Below are 24,210 nucleotides of genomic sequence, written 5' to 3'. Positions count from 1 at the left end.
TGAAGGTGAACCCCAGATCGACGGGCAGCACAGCCCTCACCCTGATCCTCGTTCGTGAGGGAGGAGACTGCCAAGAACTGAGAGGGCGGCGAGGTGCGGGGGCCACGATGGCAAATTAATTCAAGCTGAGCATCTTCTGCTGCTGCTGTCAGTGTAGTTGTGCCCAGAAAAACCTCTGTGTCCTGGAGTCTGTTTTTTCCACTGATGGTGAATTCTTGCCTGTCCCCCTCGACGGCTGAACCTTTAGCCGGCGTAGCCATGGTTTCTGTTCATGGACCCCCTCGATGCTGGTGCACTTCCAAGGCTCCATTCGTGTCAGTCAGCTTGGAGCCTGCGTTTCCTCTTTGCTCCTCAGCCGGTCCCTCAGTGGAGCCTCCAGGAGCCGGGCTGGGCATCGATGGGCCGGGTGAGTGGGGAGTTGCAGTGGAGGACTCTTCCGCCCAGTGCTCCCAAGCTCCATCGTGAGCCTCCTTAAAGACTGGGTATGGCCTGCTTCTTCAGGGAAACGTCTGTGGTTTGCCGAGGCTGGGCTGGGCCATCCTCCTGTGTGTTCGCACACCATCTCGGGCCTTTGCCAAACGAATGCCACCTAAAGAGAGGCCTGCCCTGATCACCCTGTGAGGAATGACTCCTCTCACCCGTCCCGCTGCCTCCTTCCTCTCTTCCCCTCAGCACTTAGCACCAATGTGTTTATTTGCTGTCCTCCGTGAGTGACAGCCATGAGATGGTGTCGTGGTGTGGGTCACAGCTCTACCCCCAGTGCCAAGTGTGTTGTCTGGCGCAGCCTTGGCATGCAATAAATACACATGGAATAAATCGCTCTTCTCATGCTGTCTTCATGCGTACTGACTTGTCTGTCTCCCCACCAGAATGTAAGCTCTTTAAGAACACAGGCTGGGTTTTCTTGTATCCCCAGTGCCTAGGACAGTGCCTTATTTAAACGGAATGGTCAGTAGTAAATGTCTGTTGAATGAATGGACCAAGCAGCTGGTCAAAGGGTTAAAGAGGGAAGGCAGCAGTCGGGCTGTGTTCTTAGCATATGGAGGTCTTGATCCTCTCCCCTGGTTTCAGATGTGTACCCAGGGGGCACATTGAGACCATCGTTGTTCAGGAACCCCAGCTCCTACCTTCCTTCAGGCTCTCCTCCTCTGTCCACAGTTTCTGTGCCAGGTGCCGTGCAAGGTGCCGCAGGGGACGCAGAGCTGGGTCTGATGCATGACTGGCATTGTTGAGGTTCTACGCAAGCCGCGGGGGCAGAAGTGCTCACGCCCAAGTAATTATAATACGGGCTTGACTGTCGGGAGTGCTGTTGGAGCAATGATGGGAGAGAGGATTTCCCTCTGGGCTCATCAGTGGGGGCTGTTGAAGGAAATGGACCTAGGAGGATCGGTACCATTAAAAACTTGGCAGCACAGTTCCATGGGGTATTTTAGGCCCAGGGCCCGGGCAGAGGCTGGGAGGTACGCAGACTGTGCAGGGCATGGGAATGTACTTGGCTGACAATTACTGAGCGCCTGCTGTGTACATGGCATGTTTCTATGTGCCTTACACGTGCAGCCTCATTTTAGGTTGTTAATGTTATTAGTCCCTTCCTATAGATAAGGGAATGGAGACAGAAAAAGGTTGAATAACTTGCCAGAGGTCACGTAGTAAGTTGCACAGTCGAGATACCAACCCAGGTGGTATAAATCCAGGGTCTGAATTCTCCACCACTGTACTAATATGTATCCCCAATAGTAATAATTATAATAAGCATTTATTGAGCACCTCCTGTGGGCCACGTGCTATTCTCAGTAACTTGCATGTATTATCTCACTTAATTTTCACAGAATCTTGTGACATAGGCCCTATTTTTATCCCCATTTTACATTTGGGGAAGTTGAGGCTGAGAGATGTTAAATAATCTTCCTAACCTCACGTAGCCAGCGAGCCGTGGAGCTGAAATTTGAACCCGAGTGGACCTCAGTGTCTCTCTCCTCACCATCGCAGCAACACGTATGCTTGGAGCAGTAGGCCAGGCTTCGGAGAAGTTCAGAATCTGGGACGGTGTTTTGTACCCAGGGAGGAGCTGTTGAAGCTGAGCCAAGTGCGGGGTGAGCAGAGGGAGCAGGTCACACCCGGCTGCAGCCTGGGGAGCGGGGCCATGGGGTTCCTTTAACAGAGGCCGAGCCACAGGAAGAGGACGAGGCGAGGGCGTCCGTTTCCGATGTGCAGATTTGAGGTGACGGGTGTTCAGGCAGAGGTGTCCGCAGGGCCTCCGGAGAAGGGTGTCTGTTGCTGGAGGAGAGGTGTGGGGAGCCGTCCGCAGAAAGGTGGTGGTTGAAGCAGTGAAACTGGGTCAGAGGCAGGCTTGGATGTTGGACAGGAGGCGGCCCTGCCCAGGAAGCCTGTGTAGGGAAGAGGAGGCAAACTGCCGTTAGCAGTGAGTCAGACTGCTTCCCTGGCACCGAGCGGACGCCAGAGGGGTTTGGAAAATTCAGATCCTTGGAGTCCTCAGAGGCTGGGAAAAGGCTAGTGGGTTGAGGAGTGTTTGCTCCCACCTCTTGCCCAGAGTGGCGGCCCCTTCTCCTCCTGCAGATGCGGAGGGGGTCTAGCTCCAGAATGTGGCTGCACGTGGGCCCCGCTCTGTCTCGTGGGCAGGGGCCGCTGGGAGAGGCCTTGGGGAGCGGACTCTGAAAGGAAGGCCAGAGCTTGCCGCTGGCACAGACAGGCCACCTCTTCCCTTTTGCAGATCAGGGCTGCGAGTGTTTTCCAGGGCGCAAAGGGAGCCATGCTTGTTAATGGACGGATTATTTGCAAGCAGACTTGGGGCCAGGCACCCTCCATCCTGGAGCAGAGGATGTCTTGGAGGCAGCTCCGTCGCCCCTGCTTGCCTGGTTTCCAGGGAAATTGGGGCTGGGAAGAGAAAAAGATCCCCTAGAGGCCATGAGTTGGGATGCTCGGCAAGAAAGCGGGCAGTAAGCAGTGCAGGATGGGGAGCAGATGGGAAACGTGGGGGTTGGTGTCGAGGAGTTTCTCATTGATGTGTTTTGTCAAGGACTCTTTGAGGCGGGAGAGAGGCCAACTTCACAGACTTTAAATGGATTAAAGGCGACATTTCCTACGTCCTGCTGGAGACAGATTGCTTCATTTCCTGTGTTAAAGCCGGTCAGTTGCTTTTGGGCGAGCGCAGTGGGCCCCTGGTCCTTCCCTTCAGATGTGGTTGAAGTAAATGCCGCCGGCTTAATTAAGCACTGAGCTTAACCTTAACTCGTTCCTCCCTCCCTCTGGCAGGGAGAGACGCGTTCTCTTCCTGAGTGTTGTGGGCTGGGAAACAGAGCCTCAGACCCCGTGTGTGTCATGGTCATAACTGAGATGCTTCTGAGTCCACAGTTGAGTTTTTGAAGTTGACTCTGCAGACAGTTTTCTCCATCTATTTTGAACTAAATACAACGTTGCCCTCCCTACTTAACTAGTAAAATAATGCATTTTTCAGTGACTGGTAAACCTTAGCAAGGACAAAGAAAACATGCATTTGGAGCACCTTAAATATTGCTAGAAGATGCTGAGACAGCATCCTTGAGTACCAAGCGTTCCCGGTCAGTTGATGCGCTGTCCGCGGGGTGGTTACTGCTGTAGGGTCCGGGTGAGGCTCCCTGGGACCCTGGGACCCCCGGAGACTGCAGCCCTGCTCACCTAGAGTCTACAGGGTTGGTCAGCCCTGGTCCCACAGACACGCACTGTGACATTTGGCTGAGCCTGGAAAGTAGCTGCAGAGGCCCTGGGAGAGACATAGTGAGACGTGGGCTCCCTGGGGAGGTTTGCCGCTCGGGATCAGTGAGTCTGCCTGATAATGGGGCATTTTTGCCTCAGAGGACCGTTGTTGACAGGGATCTCTCCACGATGTGGTGCCTCTTGTCTTAATCAGTAACAGCGCAGGGCCGTCCTTAGGCGTGTTCATTTTTAGACTGGGCTGTAGCAGAGCCTTGCCTTGGCTCCTTTTAGAATTTGGCGGTCTCTTTTGAAACTATCTTTGGCTCCTCCACTTTTGGAATTCTTAAGGTTGCTTTTTAGAGCCTTTCTATCTCCTCCCACGGTTGTCAGCTTTTATTTTTCGCTGGCAGTTTGTCTGCAGGGTGGCCATAGCGTCCCCTCTCCCTCCTAAGGTGCCTGTCCTTGGGAACCGGAACACAAACCTCGTTGGAATTTATGTAATTGGAGAATCAACAGACCCTGAGTGAGAGGAAGGCAGGAAGCTCCTGGCCCTTGAAGAGCATGAACAGTGCGACGTGTGTTTTGATGGTTCCGAGGCCTTTTTTGTGGCACGCTGCCGGCTTGGGGAGTGTTCCTCCAGCATCCTCTCTCTGTTTCTCTGCCCTGCGTTGGGTTTTGTTGGGTTCACAGTGTTTTAGGAGGAGCTGTTGACGAGGCGGAGTCCCAGGCGTGGTTGTTTGCCAGCGTGTCCCTGAGTCTTCTGCGCACCCGGGCTCCTGAGTGTGGGAGATGATGCTAAACACAGGTGTTTGTGGGCCAGCGAGACTTCTGTGGGGGAAGAGGAAAGTGCGTCATCACTGGGGCATCTCTGCCAGCCTAGACTCTTAAAAATGTTCGGTGAAGCCTTTCACTGAAAAGGGAAGGGAAAATTAAATGAACTGCGTTCCCAACACCCCATTTAAAAAATCATATACCTATAGTTTTTACTCTATTATTTTAGCTATATTAACTATAGTGGATAATACTATATGCTATTAATAATACATATAATAATATAATTATATTAACTATCGTTAATAATACTGGATTGTATATTTGAAATTTGTTGAGGGAGTAGATCTTAAAAGTTCTCATCACGCAAAAAAATTTTGTAACTACATGTGGTGACGGATGTTAACTAGAGTTACTGTGGTGATCCTTTCACAGTATATACCTATATCAAATCGTTATGTTGTACACCTGAAACTAATGCAATGTTGTATATCAATTATACCTCACTTTAAAAAATCTTATTACCATGTAGCCTTATTTGTTTCAGATTTTTTAAATAATAAAATGTTACCAAATATTATTAGAAGTCTGCAGTATACCTTCTGGGATCTTAGCTTTCTCCCTTCTCTCCAGAGGCATCTGCTGTCCTGAACTTAGGGTTGTTTCTTCCAATGGAAGTTTGAATCTTTCCGTGAATGTTTTCGTATCCATCAATAATAAGTAGCGTGCGTCACTTCATATAAGTGGTAGGACACTAGACACGTTCTTCTCTAACTTTTCTCTCTCACTTTTCTATTTGTGAGATTTATCCATCTTGACTCAGGTTCATTCCTTTTTCACTGCTGCTCCGCAGAGGTTAGCAAACTGTGGCCCGTGGGCCAAATTCAGCCCACCACATGTTTTTATACATAAAGTTTTATTGGAAGACAGCCATGCCCTTTGTTTAGGAATTTTCTGTGGCTGCTTTGCACTACAATGGCAAAGTCGAGCGGTTAAGACAGAGACAAAGACTGAATTGTTTAGCAAAGCCTAAAATATTTACTCTCTGTCCATTTCCAGGAAAAGTGAGCCAGCCCTGGGGCAAGATCCTGTTGCAACAATGGACACATTGTATCTGTTCTCCTGTGGGCCAACCTTTGGGTCTTTGCTAATTTCTGATTTTACTCACAGTGCTTCAGTCAACATTTTTGTTTGGTCAGGATTCTCCCTGGAGCGTGCAGCTGGAAGTGACATCACTAGGCCATAGGGCGTGTGCACCTTAAACTTTCCCAGATGTTACTAAATTGGTCTCCAGGTGGCTCTACCAGTTTGCACTCCTGCCAGGAGTCCATGAGACTTCCCCTCCCACCACATCCTTGCCAGCAACCCGGTATCTAGACCTCCCGTTGGCAAGGCTGGTGTGGTTCCAGACGCTTCGTTCCCGGCGATGACAGTCAGCATTTCTCCACGGCGTCCTTGCCGTCTGCATGGCTCTTAGGGGGTTGCTGGTTGTATCCTTTGCCCGTTTTTCTACTGAGTTGTTTATCTTTTTCCTTTTGAGTTGTGAGAGTGCTTTATATATTCTGGCTACTAGTCCTTTGGGTTATATGCATTAAAACCAGTCTGTGACTTGGTTTTCTGTCAGTCTGGATTCTTTTATCAGAGCTGTGTCTTAAGGTATCATCAGTCTTAGTTCATCTTGAAGATATGTGTGGCCTGTATATACATATACATATATACTCACACATATATGTAGTATGTACGTGTGCACACATATATGAGTTCTTTTCCTTGGGAAAGTTTGTGAGTGGAAAGGGTCCAGGGCTGAAGGAGGAAGTACATGCCAGCAGTGTCAGCACGGCTGATTCAGCACAGCCCCCCCCCCCGCCCCCTGCGGCATCCACACGAGCTGCTGAGGCCCCATCTTGGAGCTGTCAGAGTGCCTTTCTGAGGCTGTGCGTTTGAGAGAGCTGGTTGTTGCTTATGCTTGGCTGCGTAGACGTGACCCACAAGGTCCCAGGGAAGCTGAAGGCCGCCATGGTGGGATGCTGAGGGGTTTGGAGGGCTGCTGTGGGCAGAAACCAAATGTGATTGTGGTTTGGGGTTTCCCCATTTTGGTTTTGGCTGAAGTCAGACCTTGCTTTCGGCTTGATCAGGTTGAACCGTTCTCTGGCCCACAGTCATGTGAATAATTAAAAGTTCCATTTTCAGGCCAGACTCCTTTTGTTTGACTTCGCACTCGTCCATCATCTTCAAAACCGAGAGCTCTGGCTTCCCGCCTCCCTCTGCCTCCTCTGACCTTTCAGATCAAACTTCGAGTCGAACAGTTAAAAAATAAAAGCCCCTGCAGCCCTCTGGGCTTACGGAGCCCTGTGAGGTTTAGTCCTTTCAGCCACGGTCTCCGTGTATCTTAACTTGGCAGTGAAGCATCTGGGGGAGGTAGATTACAGCTGCCACCTGAGGCTGGGGACCCCTGAGAGGCACCGGGGCGGACCTGCCGCTGATGCCATGGCCGTCTTCACTGCTGGGCCTGGCGTCCCGCCCTGGTGCTCGGCCACCACGTGTAATGCAGGTGCAGCCTCAGTTTGTTACCCGAGATCGGGGGGACCCCTCTCCATCATCACCAACATCCCTCCTTCAGGGAGGGCCACACTCTGGGGGACTGAGGCAGACGTAGCTCGGGGGGAGCATGTCTCACGTTCCCTGAACCTGTGCACCTGTCAGACTTTGTGCTGCACGTGTTGTCCCCGTCATCTCATTCCATGCTCAAGTCAATGCTCGAAGTGGCAGGGCCAGCGTCCTGGGCCTGTGACCGGCACAGTCACGCAGAGCCTGTGCTTAGCCTGCAAGGATACCACGCTTGGTTTTATGCCCTGCACTTGCCTTCTTGAATTTTTAAATAATTCTTGAATAGTTGACCCCACATTTTCAGTTTGCACTGGGCCCCACAAATATCCTTTCTGCAGATAAGGAAACCGAGGCTCAGAGAGGTGAAGTAATTTGCCCAAGATTACAGCTAATAACTGGCAGGGCTGGGATTGGAGTAATTTCTACTTTGCTACTCTGTTTATTGAAATAGAGCCCTGCAGTGAGGCTTGTTTGAATTGCTCTGCAAGGAACAGGGAAGCGGGATAAATTGCGCTGGAGAAATACTGATTTCTGTGGAGATGTGCTTATGTGTTCAATAGTTTTGTGTTGCCCTCACCCTGGCCAGTTGCCATCCTTTTCCTTGAGGGGAGGGACCATATCTGTTATTTCTTTTGAGGTTCCTGAAAGTGCCTAGAACAAGGAGCTTCACGGGGGAGCCACTCAGGCTGACCAGGGGGGTTCATGGGCGTCTGTGATTGCAGAGAAAAGATTGAGACCACTGAGTTTACCTTGCTGAGCTATAAAGATACATGAGGATGGAGCAGAATGATCCAATGTTGCTCTTGGTCCAGATCTCAACATCACTCCCTCTGTGGCAGGGGTTCAGATCTTTGACTCGGCCACTCCCCTGGCTTTGCTTTCCTCTGTGTGTCTCTTATGCTACCAACCGTTCTGCTCCTGACTCTCCTGGGAGGTTCAGGGTTTGTCCCAGGCCCCTCAGAGGCTGCTAGCCCACCTGGGGTGAATGAAGCCCTGCCCTCTGGCCCTGTTGTCATGGTTACAGGGCACCAGCATGGTGACTTGGAGGAAGGAGCTCTTAGAATGGACAGAGGAAGTCTTGTCCTGTCCAGGTCATTGGCTGGTCACTGCCCCAGGACGGACTTGAGTCAGCCCTCTTAGGGGATGAGCTCTCTGCATCCCAAGAAGGGCATGGTCCTGGCTGTAGAAGGTTCCGGGGATCCCCACGGGGACTAACTGGCCTCCTGGTGATCTGCTCTGTTTCCCTTCACAGCAGCAAACCCTCTGCTCTGCTCCACTGCCCGCTACCACTGCAAGAACGGCCTCTGCATTGACAAGAGCTTCATCTGTGACGGGCAGAACAACTGTCAGGACAACAGCGACGAGGAAAGCTGTGAAAGTTCTCAAGGTAGGTGCCTCTCAGGCTCTGAAAAGTACTTGCCAGCAGAGAGCCGAGGCCTGCCAGCGGCCGCCTGCGTGAGCGTGGAAGTGGCTCCTCTGCTGGTCCGACCTTGAGCTATCTGTGGCTCCGGGAGACACCTTGCTGTGGCCTGTAGGGCCACAAGCCTTATAAAGAGCCTTTTGTAAAGAGGCCTTGAGCCAGCGCGAACCCACCCCTGGATTTCTGACCCACAGAAGCTGTCAGATAATAGATGTTTGTTTTTTAAGTTTTTAAGTTTTGGGGTAACTCATTGTGTGGTAATAGAGACTAATACACGGAAGATGTCTCCAGCGGGCCCCGTCTTGATTGCGCTGGTCGCAGAGAGCTGGTGACGTTGCGGGTGGCAGTGAGGGGCCGGACCTCTGGGAGGGGGTCGCACAGGGTGTTTGCAGAGCAGCCGTCACGTCGAGCACTATGTCAGGTGCCGTTCAGAGCATCTTACTTGCATCTCCTGTTTGGTCCTCACAGTATCCCTGTGGGGGTTCTTCTCACAGAAAAGGAGCCCCATTTTCTAGGTAAAGAGCCCGAGGAACAGAGAGGTTGTTCCGTGGTTGTGCCACGTCCACACAGCGGTAAAGCCAGGATGGGAACTCGGGTCATTGGATGTGCAAACACACGTTCTCCATCAGCCCATGACACTGTTGTCCGGTTATTGCCCTGCTGGGACCAGGAACACTAGGCCCCTCCCCTGTGAGCTCGTGGGGAGGGTGTGTATGCAGCCTGGCATGTTTTCCCTCTTTTTCCCTCAAGTTTTCCTCTCAGTAAGAAGGACTAAGGATACCTGTACCTTTCCTGCTGCAGGAGGATGCTGGGGGGTCAAGCTCTTCCAAAAGGGCCCCCATGCAGGGTAGTTAATCGAGCATTTTGGCAGTTGGATTGCGGTTTCTTTATCTTGCTGGCTGTATCCTGGTGATAACGCTTGAGGAGAGTTTGGAAAACTGGCCGTGAGGCTTGGCACCTCACCAGAAGCTGACTGTGATGGCTCTGCCCTGTTTCTTCTGTAGCATTGTGTGTGTGTGTGTGTGTGAGAAAGAGAGAGAGATAAAGAGAGGGAGAGAGAGAGAGGGAAGAAAGAGGGGAAGAGAGAGAGAGAGAGAGGGAGACAGAGAGGAAGGGGAGGGGGGAGAGAGAGCGCAGTCCTTGCTGGGATTTGTCAGTGGGCGGGTCACGGGGTGCCTCCGTGTGTCAGGCCCTGTGCTGCATGCAGGGGAGGCGGATGTGGTCTTGGTTCCTCTTGAATTGTGTTCTTGCCCCATGTTCATATGCTGAACGCCTAAACCCCAGCGCCTCAGGACGTGGGCTTGTTGAAAAATAGGGTCATTCCATATGCGGTGAAGATGCGGACCTCCTGGACTGCGGTGGGCCTCTAGTCCCGTCTGACGGTGTCCTGATAAAAAGGGTGAATTTGGACACAGGCACGCACGTGGGGAGAACCTCGTGTGAGCCTGAAGGTGGAAGTTGGGGTGAGGCGTCTCTAAGGAACGCCAGGATTGCCAGCAGACCACCAGAAGCTGGGAGAGCGGCGTGGGACGGACTCCGTCAGAGCCTCAGAAGGGGTCAGCCATGCAGCCTCCAGCCCCAGCCCCGCCACACAGCGAAGTGCTGTCATCTAAGCCGTGTTGTTTGTGGTACCCTGTTACGGCAGCCCTGGCAGACCACCAGCCCCCAGGAAGTCACACGCAGGCAGGGCGCAGCCAACGTAAGTGTCACAGGAGACGTGTGCCCAAGGGGTTGTGACACTGCTGGAGGGTGACCTGACCAGAGAGTAGGAGCAAAGCGAGACGAGGCCCTGGGGGATGAGAGCGTCCTCGATGCACTGGGGAGTGTCTGTCTCCACAGCAGCCCTGGACGTGAAGTCGGCGAGTCAGAACCCCTCCCAGCCCCTTCACTCCTGACCAGGCCCGTCAGCGCGTCTGTGCCCGGTGTCTCAGGGCGGGGGCCTCATCCTTCCACTCCGCTCCTGACACCCCGGCCGACCGGGCTTCCCAGTGAGCACCCTGGTGGGGAGCTGGAGTCCGGCTTCCGTGAATAGACACAGAGCTGCATGAAGAGAGGCAGGGGCAGCAACAGCTTTGACCCGCCCCTCTCTGATAAAGGCCCAAATCAAACCCGGTCGCTGAGGGAACGAAGGAAGAGCGTGCTTGTGGCCGCTGGCAGCAGGCCACCTCTGCTCGCTCACTGGCTCTCATGCCTTCCGCCCATCACGGCCAGGCCCGTGTTATATGTGGTCTGTTAGGGGAACTGTCCTTTAGTGCTGCTGAACTTGGAGTTTGGTGTCCCTCACACGTCCTCCCCCTGCCACGTGAGGCCTGTGGGAGATGGGATTTTTAATCTCAGTTCCTCACCCCCCTCCCTCTGCCCTGTGACTGGGCAGAGTAGCCAGAGGCAGTGGCCCCACCGCACGGATGCTGGGCTTTGGCTGTGGAAGGTTGGTTACGTGATGGGAAGAGCGCTGTGGAGTGTGCGCACCCTGGTGCTTTGTCTCCTGCGCTCGAGTGATCTGCTGGGAGACGAGCGTACCCTGGGAACCTCCTGGTCCAGGGAAGATGTGGGGCCATGTGAAACAGACCTGAACCCATTCTGCGGCTGGGGTCGGGCCCAGCTGAGGCCAAGATACTGCTGACCTGGAGACCCATGAGCAAGAAAGTCAGTCTCTGTTCTTGTCCATCCCTGAGATTGTTGAGGTGTATGTGTTACACAGCAAAAACTGAGTGACGTCAGATCCTCAGGAAACGTGTGTCTGTTTGCAGGTGTTTAGCAGGTATTTATTCATTTATTTTGAGGAAGATTAGCCCTGAGCTAACATCAGCTGCCAATCCTCGTCTTTTTGCTGAGGAAGACTGGCCCTGAGCTAACGTCTGTGCCCATCTTCCTCCACCTTATATGTGGGATGCTGCCACAGCATGGCTTGCCAAGTGGTGCAGAGGTCCACATGCAGGATCCAAACCGGAGAACCTAGGGCCGCTGAAGCGGAACGTGCGAACTCAACCGCTGTGCCTCCGGGCCGGCCCCTTTACCAGGTATTGATTGATCGCTGCTATGTGCAGTCATCAATGTGCTCTGTGCTGGGCACTGTGCCCAGTAGAGGGACATCCTATATTTTAACAAACCTTTAGATGCCATTGAGTGTAAGACCCACCATTATTTCATGTTTTGCTGACAAAGAAAAAACACTGACAATTAAATTATGATGCACTATTGATTTTTAGATGCATTCCAATTTCAGGATGTTAAAACGTGAAACAAATGTGCATCTTAGAACGGAAGAACGGCAATGGGGAGCAGTGCCAGTGTAGTCACGGCAAGGACTGTGGACCTTCTGTGTGCAGTAGGAAGTCAGAGACGAGACAGGTGAAGGTGGTCACAGTGTAGACGGGGTGATGGCTTCAGGAGGCATGTGAGGCTAAGCAGCGCCAAGATTTGATGACAGACTGGCTGAGGGTGGGAAGGGATAGAAACAGCCCACAGCAGGTCACCATGGGGAGGCTAATTTTGTGGAACTGAGGACTTTGCTCTACTATTTTCCGGGCGTGCGTGCCTTCTGCCCTTCCGCTCCAGGCTCTACTAGCGGGATAATTGAGACTGAAAGGAGCTTGTGCTTTTGGAAGAGACCTTTGCTTTCTGTCGCAAGATGAAACCAAGTCACCGAGCAGCCACAGATCATTTCTGGAGAAATCATGGAGAGCACGAGATGGGAAAAGTGCTGGTTTTTAGTTTAGTTTTTCAAGTATGAATGGAAAAGAGCTTTATATATTTAAAAAAAATGGTAGTCTGGGTTTAGGGGAATCCAACCAAAACTGTCACAACCCAGAATTTGATGGGTAGTCAATATTCACCACAAAACTTGTGGCCGCCAAATGATGTCGCGAGCTCCATTAGAGGTGCCCTCGGAAAGAGTGGTCACCCCCAGGAATCCTCTTGGCTTTACTTGGAATGAAGCTGCCAGAGGTCGATGAGCAGGAGAAACATGGAAGCCTTTTCCACTCTCCGTTTGACGGGCTGGAGGCCCAGCTGGGCCGGGAAGGCAGAAGTGCTGGCTGCATCGGAAGAGCCAGCAGGAGGTGGGGGAGGCTGAGTGTTGCCTTTCTCTACCTGTGGAGCTTTCTTCTTAGTACTGTGTTTGCCTTACGGAAGCTCCTCCTTTCACCGCTGCAGCAGGAGTTCGAGGATTTCCACAGTCTCCCTCATTTAGAAGCAAGTCAGAGTGATTCTCCGCTCACCACAGTAATTGCTTCCTGACTTGTAGCCACCGTGGGACTCTTCAGAGCTGTTTCTTTAGTCTCCCCTTTCCTTGCACAGGTCCCCTTCTCTTCCCTCTCCCGGCTTCTGCCTCCATCTGCCCCTCCCTCTCCGTGGCATGTGCTAGAGTCCCGCCTGGACACCTGGCCGGATGAGCTTCTTCCTGAGGCAAATGGACGAGGTCTCAGGGCTCGTTGCCCTCTGCAGTTTCTGAGCCCCGGGGCTGCTGTGCTGTGCTGCTTGCGTGTGCAGGGGCCGTTTATCCATCCAGGCCAGGGACAGCTGGTGGCCCCCAGCCCCTACCACCGCCCCCATCACTTTTACTCTCTTGACTCTTCCTCATGTTCCTCCTCATGTTCATGTTCATTCCTCATGTTCGTTCAAACGCAAGTCATTTGCAGCATGCCTGCTGCTGCCCGGCCCCACCCAGCTTCTGGAAGAAAAACAAAGCTAGAGCAGATCAAAGCTGCTCACAGGCTGCAGGGGAGAAACATAATGCCTTACAGATAATCACCCTGAAGCGTGACAGATGCTGTAACAGAGGACTGAGCAGCACGCCGTGGGAGACAGGACGTGACTGGATGATGAGGAATGACCGTTTTTCCTAGGGGAATATGGCAAGGCTTCAGAGAAATTAAATCTCTGCCCTCAGTCTTTCAGGATAAATAAAAATGGACCCAGAAACAAGCATGAGGCTGGGCCTCTAGCCAGAGGGAGACAGCGAGTCTGTGTGACTGGAGCAAAGTGTGCATGCGTGTGTAGGGTGGAGGCGTGTGGGGGGCATGAAGCTGTCAGGGTGGGTTGAGCTGGCTTGAGGAGGCCTCTTCCCTGCATGCTTCACTTGCAAGGTGGAGCCAGAGGAAGGAAATCAGGAGAAATGAGACACTCAACCCTGGTAAAGGAATTCGCAGAAGGGGCTGATAATCACTGCGCACACTGAGAATTCTGGTCCCTCCCGGGTCTTACTGAGCCCCGCTCTCCCAGTGGCAGGGGAGATCTGATTGAGACCTGGGGACACCGTCAATGGGACTGTGGAGTAACAGATGCTGTGAGTTCTCCAAGATGAGAATAGTATGCAGGGTAGACGACCATGGGCTGGGTATTCCCCTCAGCCTTGACTAGTAGCTCAAAAATCTTTCTTGGGTTGTGCCATCCACTATTAATCTTCTTTTTTGAGCCCCAGTTCGGCCTGTGAAAAGCGGAACTGTCTCTGATGGTGCCACATTCCACAGTGCTCCCGGCACCTCGTTCTTGTTCCCTCCGTGTGTTTCTCTGGAAACTCAGCAGGTGATTGGTCTGGTTAGTCTTGGTTCTGCAGTGCCACAGAAGGACACCTACCACATCCCTTTGCATGTGCGCTTCCGTGAGCTCTTGTGCCCTCTGTAGCGCGTGCGCTGCTCAGATTTGCATCTGTGGGTCGGCTTTTACTGAAGGTCTCCTTTTGCAGAGCACACTGCTGGGTGCTCTGAGAAGTCAAGAGGATTCCTGGGCGCTGCTCTCTTCTCTTGTGGCTTATTTTCCAGTAGGGGAGGAAGGCCAGGAATACGCCACCATGCCTTTGACCAACGTTACTGAGAAATGTTGCATTAAGCCGCATGTGTGAAAGTACACATTAATGCGCCGTGTATTCCGGGTGCCAGGGTCTGTTAGATGTGTTGTGTTAGCTTCCCTGCCCCAGCTCCTTCCACACTCTATGCTCCACTCACGACCTTGGGAAGGACCAGCCCTCCACTCTTCAAGCCAGTTCCCAACCACCTCAGCCACTAATGACCCAACTAGACATGCACACCTGACCCAAGGCCAGTCAGTCCACGGGCTGGCGGGCAGCGAGTCAGAACGGCTCTCTCACGCTCAGACACTCGGGGCTGAATCAGCTGTGGGAGGCTCAGCAAACATCAGTAGGGAGGGGACACAGCTGTGTGGGAGCCACAGTCAGCAAGGGCAGAATTCATAGTCGAGGTGCCAGTCTGCCTGCAGGAGGTGCCTGAGAGGCCGGAGGGGACGGAGACCGAGTGGCATTCATGGAGTCCTGCCAGACCAGCGTTACTACTTTAGACAAGCAGGAGGGAATGGTCAAACGGGAGCAGAGAAGGATGCATGCAGATCCTTTGGGGACCTTCGGCATCTAGGGTCTAGTGTTTCTTCTCTGATTCTTTCTGACGTTAGCTTCTTAGTTGGGAGACTTGAGCTGGTCCAGGAACTGTGTGTGGTCAGCCCTCCGGCCACGGGTTCCACATCTGTGGATGTGGCTCGAAAGGCCTACGATGGTTGCATCTGCACTGAACATGTACAGACATTTGTTTTCTTATCATTATACCCTAAACAGTACAGTATACCAACTCTTTGCATTGTATTAGACGTTGTAAGTAATCTGGAGATGATTTAAAGTATACACGAGGATGTGCACAGGTTATATGTGAATACTGTGCCATTTTATGTAACAGACTTGAGCACCTATGGATTTTGGTATCCGCGGGGGTACTGGAACCAATCCCCCAAGGGTACGTAGGGACAACTGTAAGAGTTAGGAAATAGTCTAAGCTGCCGTAACAAACAGACCCCATCATACAGTGGCTAAAATAAGACTGAGGTTATAGCTCAAATAAGTGCCTTAAATAAGATGAAGTCTCTCACATGTGGCAGCCTAGATGTGAGCAGCCTGGACCCACGGGGAGCCCTGCCCTCCTCGGGGCTCCCCAAGCTGCTCCAGTGTCACCGTTCCTCAGAAGTCAGGAAGGAGGAAGGAAGGGGAGCGCCAGGACGGGCTGCTTCCTCTTTGGGGAGGTGCCCCCCAAATTGCACACATCTCTCTTATTCATAATCTGGTGGCTGGACTTGGTCTCGTGACCGTGCCTCACTGCATGGGAGCCGAGAAGCGTTTTCTTTCTCGTTGTGGGTACTTACGTGCCCAGCTCAGGCTCGGGAGTCTATGTCCTGAAAAGGAAGAAAGGGAGAGTGGGGGAACCTTTAGCCTCAGTCTCTGACACAGGCTCTTTTAAACTGAGCCAATAGTTCAGAGGTCGGTTTATGGCAACAGCACGTCCTGTTGGTTTTGCGCACTGACCGCCAGCGGACCACAGACTTTATCCGAGTGGCGTCGATCCCCAGAGCCTGAGAGAGGGCACTCAGTGTGTGCATTGCTTCCTCGGGCTCTCTCAAACAAAACAGATCTGAGCCGGCGTGCTCTGCACTGCCAACAGGGGAAACCGAGGTGCACGTCCAGTGGAGGCCCCGCTGCACCCCGAGTGTCTGGGTGGAGAGGCACTTCACGTGTTGTTTCCTCCTGTGTGGACTCACTGATTGTAAACCGACTGAGGCCCTTCGAGAGCCCGGCTCTCACCTTGATTTGGGAGTGTCGTCAAGGAGATCCTTCTTCTTCAGATGGCAGGAACCTGACTCTGAGGAGGCTTTTTTCACTGAAGTCAGTGGACCTCAGATTTGGGTCACTTTGCATCTGAAGGAAATCTCCACGGACAGCAGCTTTGTCCTCACGAGCTGAGGCAGGCGGTGTTGCCCACGTGGCTCAGAGCCTTTTATAGATTCCCCCCCGAGCTCTCTTGGTCTGCCTGTGCCTGCCTGCCTCCTTCTGGAAGACGCTGTCTGTTCGGGGAGGTGAGTTTGTGGTGCCTGCCCCCCCGTACGCAGCCCCATGCTGTGCTCAACGCAGTTACTTATCCTTCTCCCAACCGTGGTGTGGCAGTTTTAGAGGATGTCCCCAAATTCTTTGCCATCCGTCCCATCAAGAAGTGGAGCCTGTCGCTTCCCCTGGAAACCGGGCCAGCTTTTGTGACTGTTGCCATCAGTGGAGTGTGGTGGCAGTGATGCTGCATGACTTCTGCGGCTAAGATGTAAAAGGCTGTGCAGCTTCTTCCCTGGTCTCTGGAGTCCTCCCCGGAAAGCTTCAGCTGCCCTGAGGCCGCCGCACTCTAAGGAAGCCCAGACCAGTCTACACCAGAGAGGCCGTGGAGAGAGGGCTGCGTCAGCTGCCGTCTGATGGCCACGGTAGGTGAGGCCCTGAGCTGGCTGGAACTGGCGCTCCTTTCCTGAACGCCTGAGCCGCGGGAACTGTGAGAGAGAATGAAACGTCATTTAAGCCATTACGTTACGTAGTAGCTAACTGCAACCTCGGCCAGTCAAAAGGCGTCTTCCTGTGCAGTTGACCTGCTCCTCGAGGTGGAGAAGCTGACTGACTCAGACCCTTTCCCGGACCCTCCTTTCCTGAGATGGCTTTCCTGTGGCCTTGTGTTCCTGAGCTCTCGAACCTGGTGTCGCACACCGACCCCCAGGCTCTGCTGTGTCGTGGCTTAGGCACACAGAGCTGTCCCTGATGGCCCCACAGTCACGTCCCCAGAACGATGCCCCAGTCCCTGCTCACCTTGGGCACAATCCACAGAGGCTGCGTGAGGTGCTTCTGACAGCAGCTGAGCCTGAGTCCCTGACCCACCACTTCCTCAGCGTGAGACAGAAGCCTGGGGGAAGCTTAAATTCTCTCCGTTGAGATACAGAGGAGAGCGTTAGATGTGAGAAGGTTAAAACGCCATCAGGCTTTGTGTCTACATTTTAGGAACAAGCTGATTTCCAAGACCTCCCCATCACCTTAGCAACTGTATCAGCCATATTTGAGATACAAGACATTCAGAGCCGAGACTTTGCATAGGGTCGGTTAGTGGCTCTGTGACTTTGGGCAAGTTGCTTAGCCACTCTGAGCCTCTTCAACACCAAGATGACAAAGCCTTCCTCCAGATTTGCTGGAAGGAGAAGTGAGAGAAGACTGCAGAGCACTCAGCTCAGAGCAGGTGCTCGTGAGTGTGGGCTCCATTCCCCGTGGGGCAGCCCCTCTATAAAAACAACAACTGCTATAGCTGCTGGCCGAGCCTTTTCATCTCTGGAGAAACTCCAAGTGTGAAAGAAGCAGGTGAGCCCTCCAGGGTGCCCTGTCTCTGCCAGCTAACAAGGTTTTCTCCTCCTGCCTACCAGCAAGGAGCCAGCCCCAGCTTGGTTCCATCTGGCATCTTGCTTCCTGGCCTAACAGAAGTGGGGTTGCCGTGGAACGTTCCGGAGGGTGAACGTTCAGATATAGGCGGGGGTGAAGCGAGTCAGGGATGGAGGATGCTCGGGAGGGCCGCTGTGGTCTGAAGTGTCTCAGTAATAACTTCCCCGTTATGTCGGTGGAGAAACCGTCTTCTTGGTAGATAGCAGGTGAGTCTCATGTTAGCCTGTTCATTCAGCAGGAATTACTGCGTGTCAGGCACCAGGGACGCGTCATCGAGGAAGAGAGGCCCCTGTGTTATGTGGTTCTCCGATTTCTCAGGACTGGCAGCAGTTTAAAAGCCGTGTGTAAATCTTGATTAGTTTGGAGGAAATCGCTCTGATTATCAGGAACGACAAAGACTTGTCTTCTGATCGCCAAGAGTCGCCTCTCAGAGCAGAAGTTGTGAGGTAGAATCTGGAAGAAAAGGGAGCGAGTCGCTGGAGCCACTGGCCATCCTCCTAGAGGGTCACGCGGAGACGCTGGGAAAAGACGAGTTGCCTCAGGCTAATTTATGGCGTGTTTCCTATTAGAATTGCGAAACTCCCACAGTCAGAGGGTGTTAAAATACAGCTTCACGTCACATGTAATCCAGGCTATATTTAAACCTGGGATAGGAACTGAAATGTGAAACAAAAACGAGAAGGAACTGTACTAATTTGCTGGATTCTGGACTTCTCTGGATTCTGCTGTGGTCTTTTTTTTGTTTCCATCACTGTTCCTTACTGTTTTTCATTAAAAGTGTTTAGAACCAGAACCATACCATGCATTTACAGAATTACTCAGCTGGAACACACCAGAAGCCTCTGAACCGGTGGCCGTCTGAGCCCCCGGCCCCCACCCAGCCCAGCGTGTGACGGGCGGGATGACGTCGCGGCTGCAGCGGCGTCCGCAGGACGGGGTCCCGCGTGGGCTCTGCCAGCTCAGGGGCAGTGGCAGCATTAGTGGAAATGCCTTCAAGGCAGCCGTTCTCTGCCTGGTCGACCTTCCAGCTTCCAATCTGGTAGAAAATTCAGATGGTGGTGTCAGATGTTTCTGTCCTCCAGGAAAAGATGTGGAAAGTGGAAATGAGGGTGAGCAGGTTCCGTGGAGGCGGAAGTTACGACGGGGGGACAGCGTGGCTGGCATCAAGGAGGGTTGGAGCTAGAAGAGTTACCCTGGAGAGTGTCTAGTTACAGTGACGCTTAACCCGCACCGGTAGGGAGGGTATGGGAGAGAGGGCATTTGGAAATGTTGACGGTGAGCAGAATGGTGGGGCAGGGGGCAGAGGCATGACTGGCGTTTAATGGAGGGGGTCAGGGAAATTAAAGTCCTTCATCGTGGGGTACAGTCTCTCAAAGCAGCGAATTATCCCCCCGCCCCCAAATACCAGTTCCCACTCGGCTTGAGAAACATTAGACCAACTCTCTCATTTTATAAAGGAGAAAATGGAGGCCCAGAGAGGCCCAGACAGACGTGTTTTGTCCGAGGTCACACAGCTTGGAAATGGAAAGACTGGACAGGAACCCAGTTTTTCAGACCCTAAAACTCAGTTCTCTTCCCATTATGTTCTTTGTAAGGGAGAGAAAAGAACTTAAGACTTAATAATTAGAGCGGAAATATCCGCATGGTATTGTGAACGGTGTTGACACCTTGCATGCTGTGCCATTTGACACACCTACGTCTCCAAAGGCAGGAGCGAAAAAATAGGAGTGTGTGTCTGAAATACAGCACTTTGGCCAATTGGAGGCTGTCAGCTGAGCTCTGTATTCAGTTGAGAGTCCTGAGCTGGTTTGTTTGGGGTTTTTAAACAGTTTTATTGATATAACTTACATGCCATGCAAGTCCCCCATTTAAAGTGCTCAATTCAGTGTTTTTTAGTATATTCACCCAGGTGGAGCACAATCTAATTTTAGTGCATTTCCAGAAAGAAACCGTGTGCCCATCAGCAGTCATTTCCCACTGACCCCATGCACTCCTCCCTCGCCCACCTTCTGTTTCTATAGATTGTCCTTTTCTAGACATTTCGCTTCAATAGAATCCTGGAACGTGTGCTCTTTGTGACTGGCATGGTTCACTTGGCGTGATGCTGTCAAGGTTCATCTAAGTCGGGGCAGGTGCCGGGACTTCATTTCCTTTTATTGCCAAATGACATTCTGTTGTATGGATATACCACATTTTATTTACCTGCGCGGCCATCGGTGGACATGTGGGTTATTTTCACCTCTTGGCTATTATAAATAATGCTGCTATGAGCATTTGTGTATGAGTTTCGTACAGACCTGTGTTTTCATTTCTCTCGGGCGTATGCCTGGCAGTGGCACTGCTGGGTCGTCTGGTGACGCTGGCTTATTCTTTGAGGAACTGCCAGACAGTGTTCCAAAGGGGCTGCACCATTTTACATTCCCGCCAGGGTTCTGATTTCTGCACATCCTCCCCAGCACTTGTTATTGTCTGTTTTTTTGATGATAGCCATCCTTGGGGTGTGAAGTAAAGTGACAGTGTGGATTTGACTTGCATTTTCCTAATGACTGCTGACGTGGGGCATCTTTCCATGTGCTGACTGATCGTTTCTATGTCTTCTCTGGAGAAAGGTCTGTTCAGATCCTTTGCCCATTTTTAAGTTGGGTTGCCTTTTTATTGTGGCATTATAAGTCAATACGTCCTTTATCAGATATATGATTTGCAGATATTTCCTCTCATTCTGTTTGTTGTCTTTTCACTTTGTTGACAGTCTCATTTGCAGCACAAAAGTTTTTCATTTTGATGAAGTCCAGTTCATCTATTTTTTTTCTTCTGTTCTTTGTGCTTTTGGTATCATATCTAATAAACCATTGCCTGATCCAGGCTGGCAAAGATTTACTCTGTGTTTTTTCTGAGAGTTTTATAGTTCTGGCGCTTACGTTTAGGCTGAGATCCATTTTGAGCTCGTTTTTGTGGATGGTGTGAGGTAAGGGTCCACCTTCATTCCTTTGCGTGTGGTATCCAGCTGTGCCTGCCCCTTTTGTTGAAAAGGCTATTCTTTCCCCATTGAATTGTCTGGGCATCCTTGTCTGCTTCATTTTAATAAATACACTACCCAGACTCCCTCAGCTGTATTTCTGGTCTGGGGACAGATTCACGAGTAGTGTGTGACAGTCCTTGCCTTCTAAAGATTCACGTTCACTAAAGACGAGCCAAGAAACAAACATGAAAGAAGACAAAGCTGTGCCCTGATAGAGCAAACATTTTTCACTTTTTTTTTTTTTTTTGAGGAAGATTAGCCCTGAGCTAACTGCTGCCAATCCTCCTTTTTTTTGCTGAGGAAGACTGGCCCTGAGCTAACATCCGTGCCCATCTTCCTCTCCTTTATATGTGGGATGCCTACCATAGCATGGCTTGCCAAGGGGTGCCATGTCCACACCTGGGATCTGAACCAGCGAATCCTGGGCCACCAAAGCAGAATATGCGAACTTAACTGCTGCACCACCGGGCCGGCCCCCATTTTTTTTTAGGTGGTCAGATCCCTTCCTTGCTGGACGAGTTCATAATACCACGTACCTCTCCTTCATAAAGCCAGTGGCCATCTCCTTCATTAGCATAACAGTCCTTTTTACTCCGCAGGTGGTGGTAGCTGTAGCCATATTTATACTAAGTGGAAGCTGTTGTGAGTATTTACTATGTGCCCGGCACTTCTCTGAGCACTGTGTACATATCATTCATTTAAACCTTACCAGAACCCCATGAGCCAGTCACTATTGTCCATGTTTTATCAATGAAGAAAATGAGGACCAGAGAGGTTAGTTAATTTGCTCTGGGTTGCTCAGCTCATAGGTGAAGGGGCCAGATTTGAACCCAGCAACCCAGCTCCAGACCCCAGTCCACACTTTGGGCATTTCAACAATGGGGTTAAACTGCGTCTCTCATTCACAGTTCTGTCTCCAGTGTCCAGCACGCAGTTGGCATTCAGTAATCATCTGCTGAATTCACGACTGGATGAAATGCGTAAATGACTAGAGGAACAATCCAGACAGAATGGCCATGGCTGAGGGAAGGGAGGATTGATTTATGGGACAAACGTAGAGGAATGAAAGCCATAGATAGAGTTTAAGAGTCTCCTTGGGAGTGATGATGGAAGCCACGAGGCGCCCTGGGGGAGAATGTTTAACATGGAGCACGGGGTGGGGTCGGGGGCAGGAGTGAGGGTCGGGGAGCGCAGGGTCCAGGCTGGAACATAAATGAGGAACCACCCAGCTTACGGTGCAGCCGTGGAGCGGTCTGTGTGAGAAGAGTCTGGAACTGCTGTCAGGTGAGCACACACCCCCGGAGCGTCCAGCCCCGTCGTTTGAAGGGTGCTGGCTGGGGGAGCCTGTGCTCCGCAGGGTGCAGGGCAGACCAGCGAGGGCTCCCCTTGGATCGGCAAGACGTCGATGGCCCTGAGAACATGGTGCAGCATGTGTACCAAACCGTTACCGCTCTGGCAAATATCGCCAGTTGTGGAAATGCAGAGAAGCGGGGTCTCAGGCGGGGGAGCGGGTTTCGCAGACGAGGAAAGCTTGATGGGCTCTCGGGGCAGCGGATGCTAGGACTTTGAGCCCCAGCGGGGAGGGTGAGGCTGCGCCAGTGAGAGACCGCAGGCAGAGTGTGGGGGTGTCTTCCCTGCGGATGCTGTGCCCGCCACCCGCGAACCCGTGAAGCAGAGAGCAGCAACCACCAGTGTCGCTGCACACCAGGCCCCGGTCACTCGAGCTTCACACACACGTGGGAATCCTTTGAGGACGTTTCTCCTGTTATCATGACCCCATTTACAGGGGAGGAACGTAGGTAAGGGAGCCTGTGGGACTGGCACAAGGACGTTTTGGTGGTTGATTTTGTCTGTCCCCTTGGCTGGGCTAAGGGATGACCAGAGAGCTGGGACAGCATTTCTGAGTGCCTCTATGAGGGCGTTTCTGGAAGCGATTAGCGTTTCACTGGGTAGCCTGAGTGAAGCAGATGGCCCTCCCCAGTGTGGGTGCGCCTCATCCAGTCTGTTGAGGACAAAAAGGCAGAGAAAGGGCAAATTCACTCTACTCGAGCTGGAACGTCCATCTTCTACCCTCGGACTTCGGGACCGTGGTGCTCCCCGTCCTCGGGCCCGCAGACTCAGAGGGACACATGTGGTTGGCTTCCTTGTTCTCAGGCGTTGGGTTTGGACTGGAACACCACCGGCTTCCTTGGGCCTCGGCCTGCGGAGGGCAGATCGGGGGACTTCCCAGCCTCCATAATTGCCTGAGCCAGTCCCTCATAGTAAATCTCTGTCTGTCTGTCTCTCTGTCTGTCTATCTATCTATCTATCTGTCTGTCTATCTGGTCTCCTCCGGAGAACCCTGGCTGCACAGTCATCCAGTAAATGACAGAGCTAGGATTTGAACCCACACTCTTGTGACCTCAGAGGCGAAGCTCTTAAGGGCTGCATTCTAAAGACATGATCCCCGTCCCACTAGGATGTTACACTCTGGGTGACCAAGGGAACACACAGAAAATGAGAAGGAAGGGCTGTGCTATGTGTCCGAGAGGGCAAGCGAGGGGCTCTAGACAGGCAGCTTGGAGACACCATCCAGGTGGAGCTGTGGTCAAGAAAACAGAGGCTCAGGTGTGGGAGAAAATGGAAAGGCCTCGCTCTGTGCCTTTGAGGGCTAAGAACTGATGAAGGAACCTCTCAAGACTCAGTTTTCTCCTCTGAAAAATGGGGACAAGACCCATCTCCTCATCTCTTGTGACTGTCAAATGAAGTACGCTTGGTAAAGAGCTCAGCGTAGGGCTTGGCTCCTAGGAAGCACTCAGCAGGTAGCACTGCTGTTCTCTTTGTTGCTGTGGTTATTGCTGTCAATGTCATTAGCAGGCACTGTCTTAGGTGCTGGGCAGCCAAGAGGCATAAGACCCAGCCTTGAGGAGCTTAGCGTCCCGTGAAGGAGAGCAACCTGTGAATGGACCGTTCCCATTGCTTGTCTGCTTTTCCGTGCACGCCTCACTCCTAAGAGAAGGACCCAAGCAGATGCTGTCAAGTGAGGAGCATCGGTGAAGATTTTTAAATGCACTGCGGGACGTGCAGTAGCAGATGGCACCCAGGCTGCAGTCCGTGGGGTTCGGCTGCACCAGGCCAGGCCTGGTCTGTTCTGCAAGCTGGGCCTGGGTTTGCTCTGCCTGTTTCTCTTTCTTCCGGGGAAAGCGTGCTCCCCAGGGCGTGTTTTTCCCCTGGCAATGTCAAGTGCACAAGCACCAGCATACTTTAAGCCTCTGCTTGTGGCACATGCTGTGGTCTCACTGGCCAGAGCGAGTCACATGGCCAAGCCCAAGGTCAGGGGGGCAGGAAATACTTCCTCCAGGGAGAGAAACTACGAGTTTGCATGGCCGAGGGCGTGGAAGCTGAAAAGGTTGGGGAACGCGGGCCGCCGTGCATTTCGCCCTGAAGTTTGCAGGAGGAGCAGGCTGCAGGCGCAGCGCCCGCCCTCGG

General features: G+C 52.3%; 1 protein-coding gene across 3 annotated transcripts in view; it reads left to right on the top strand.

Annotated features, from left to right (window-relative positions):
* LDLRAD3 (low density lipoprotein receptor class A domain containing 3) overlaps positions 1-24,210 on the top strand; it is a 231,080-nt gene that overhangs the window by 118,572 nt on the left and 88,298 nt on the right. For 2 of the 3 annotated variants that reach the window (XM_046644095.1, XM_046644097.1), the window contains exon 4: positions 8,324-8,458. In XM_046644095.1, coding sequence (XP_046500051.1) covers positions 8,324-8,458 — 135 coding nt within the window. The remainder of the gene's footprint in view (positions 1-8,323; positions 8,459-24,210) is intronic. The other variant, XM_046644096.1, reaches the window with a different exon arrangement.

The sequence above is a fragment of the Equus quagga genome, chromosome 17, assembly GCF_021613505.1.
Source record: "Equus quagga isolate Etosha38 chromosome 17, UCLA_HA_Equagga_1.0, whole genome shotgun sequence".
Lineage (NCBI taxonomy): Eukaryota > Metazoa > Chordata > Mammalia > Perissodactyla > Equidae > Equus > Equus quagga.
Note: the sequence above shows the minus strand (reverse complement) of the source record. Positions and strands in the feature narration are given on the sequence as shown.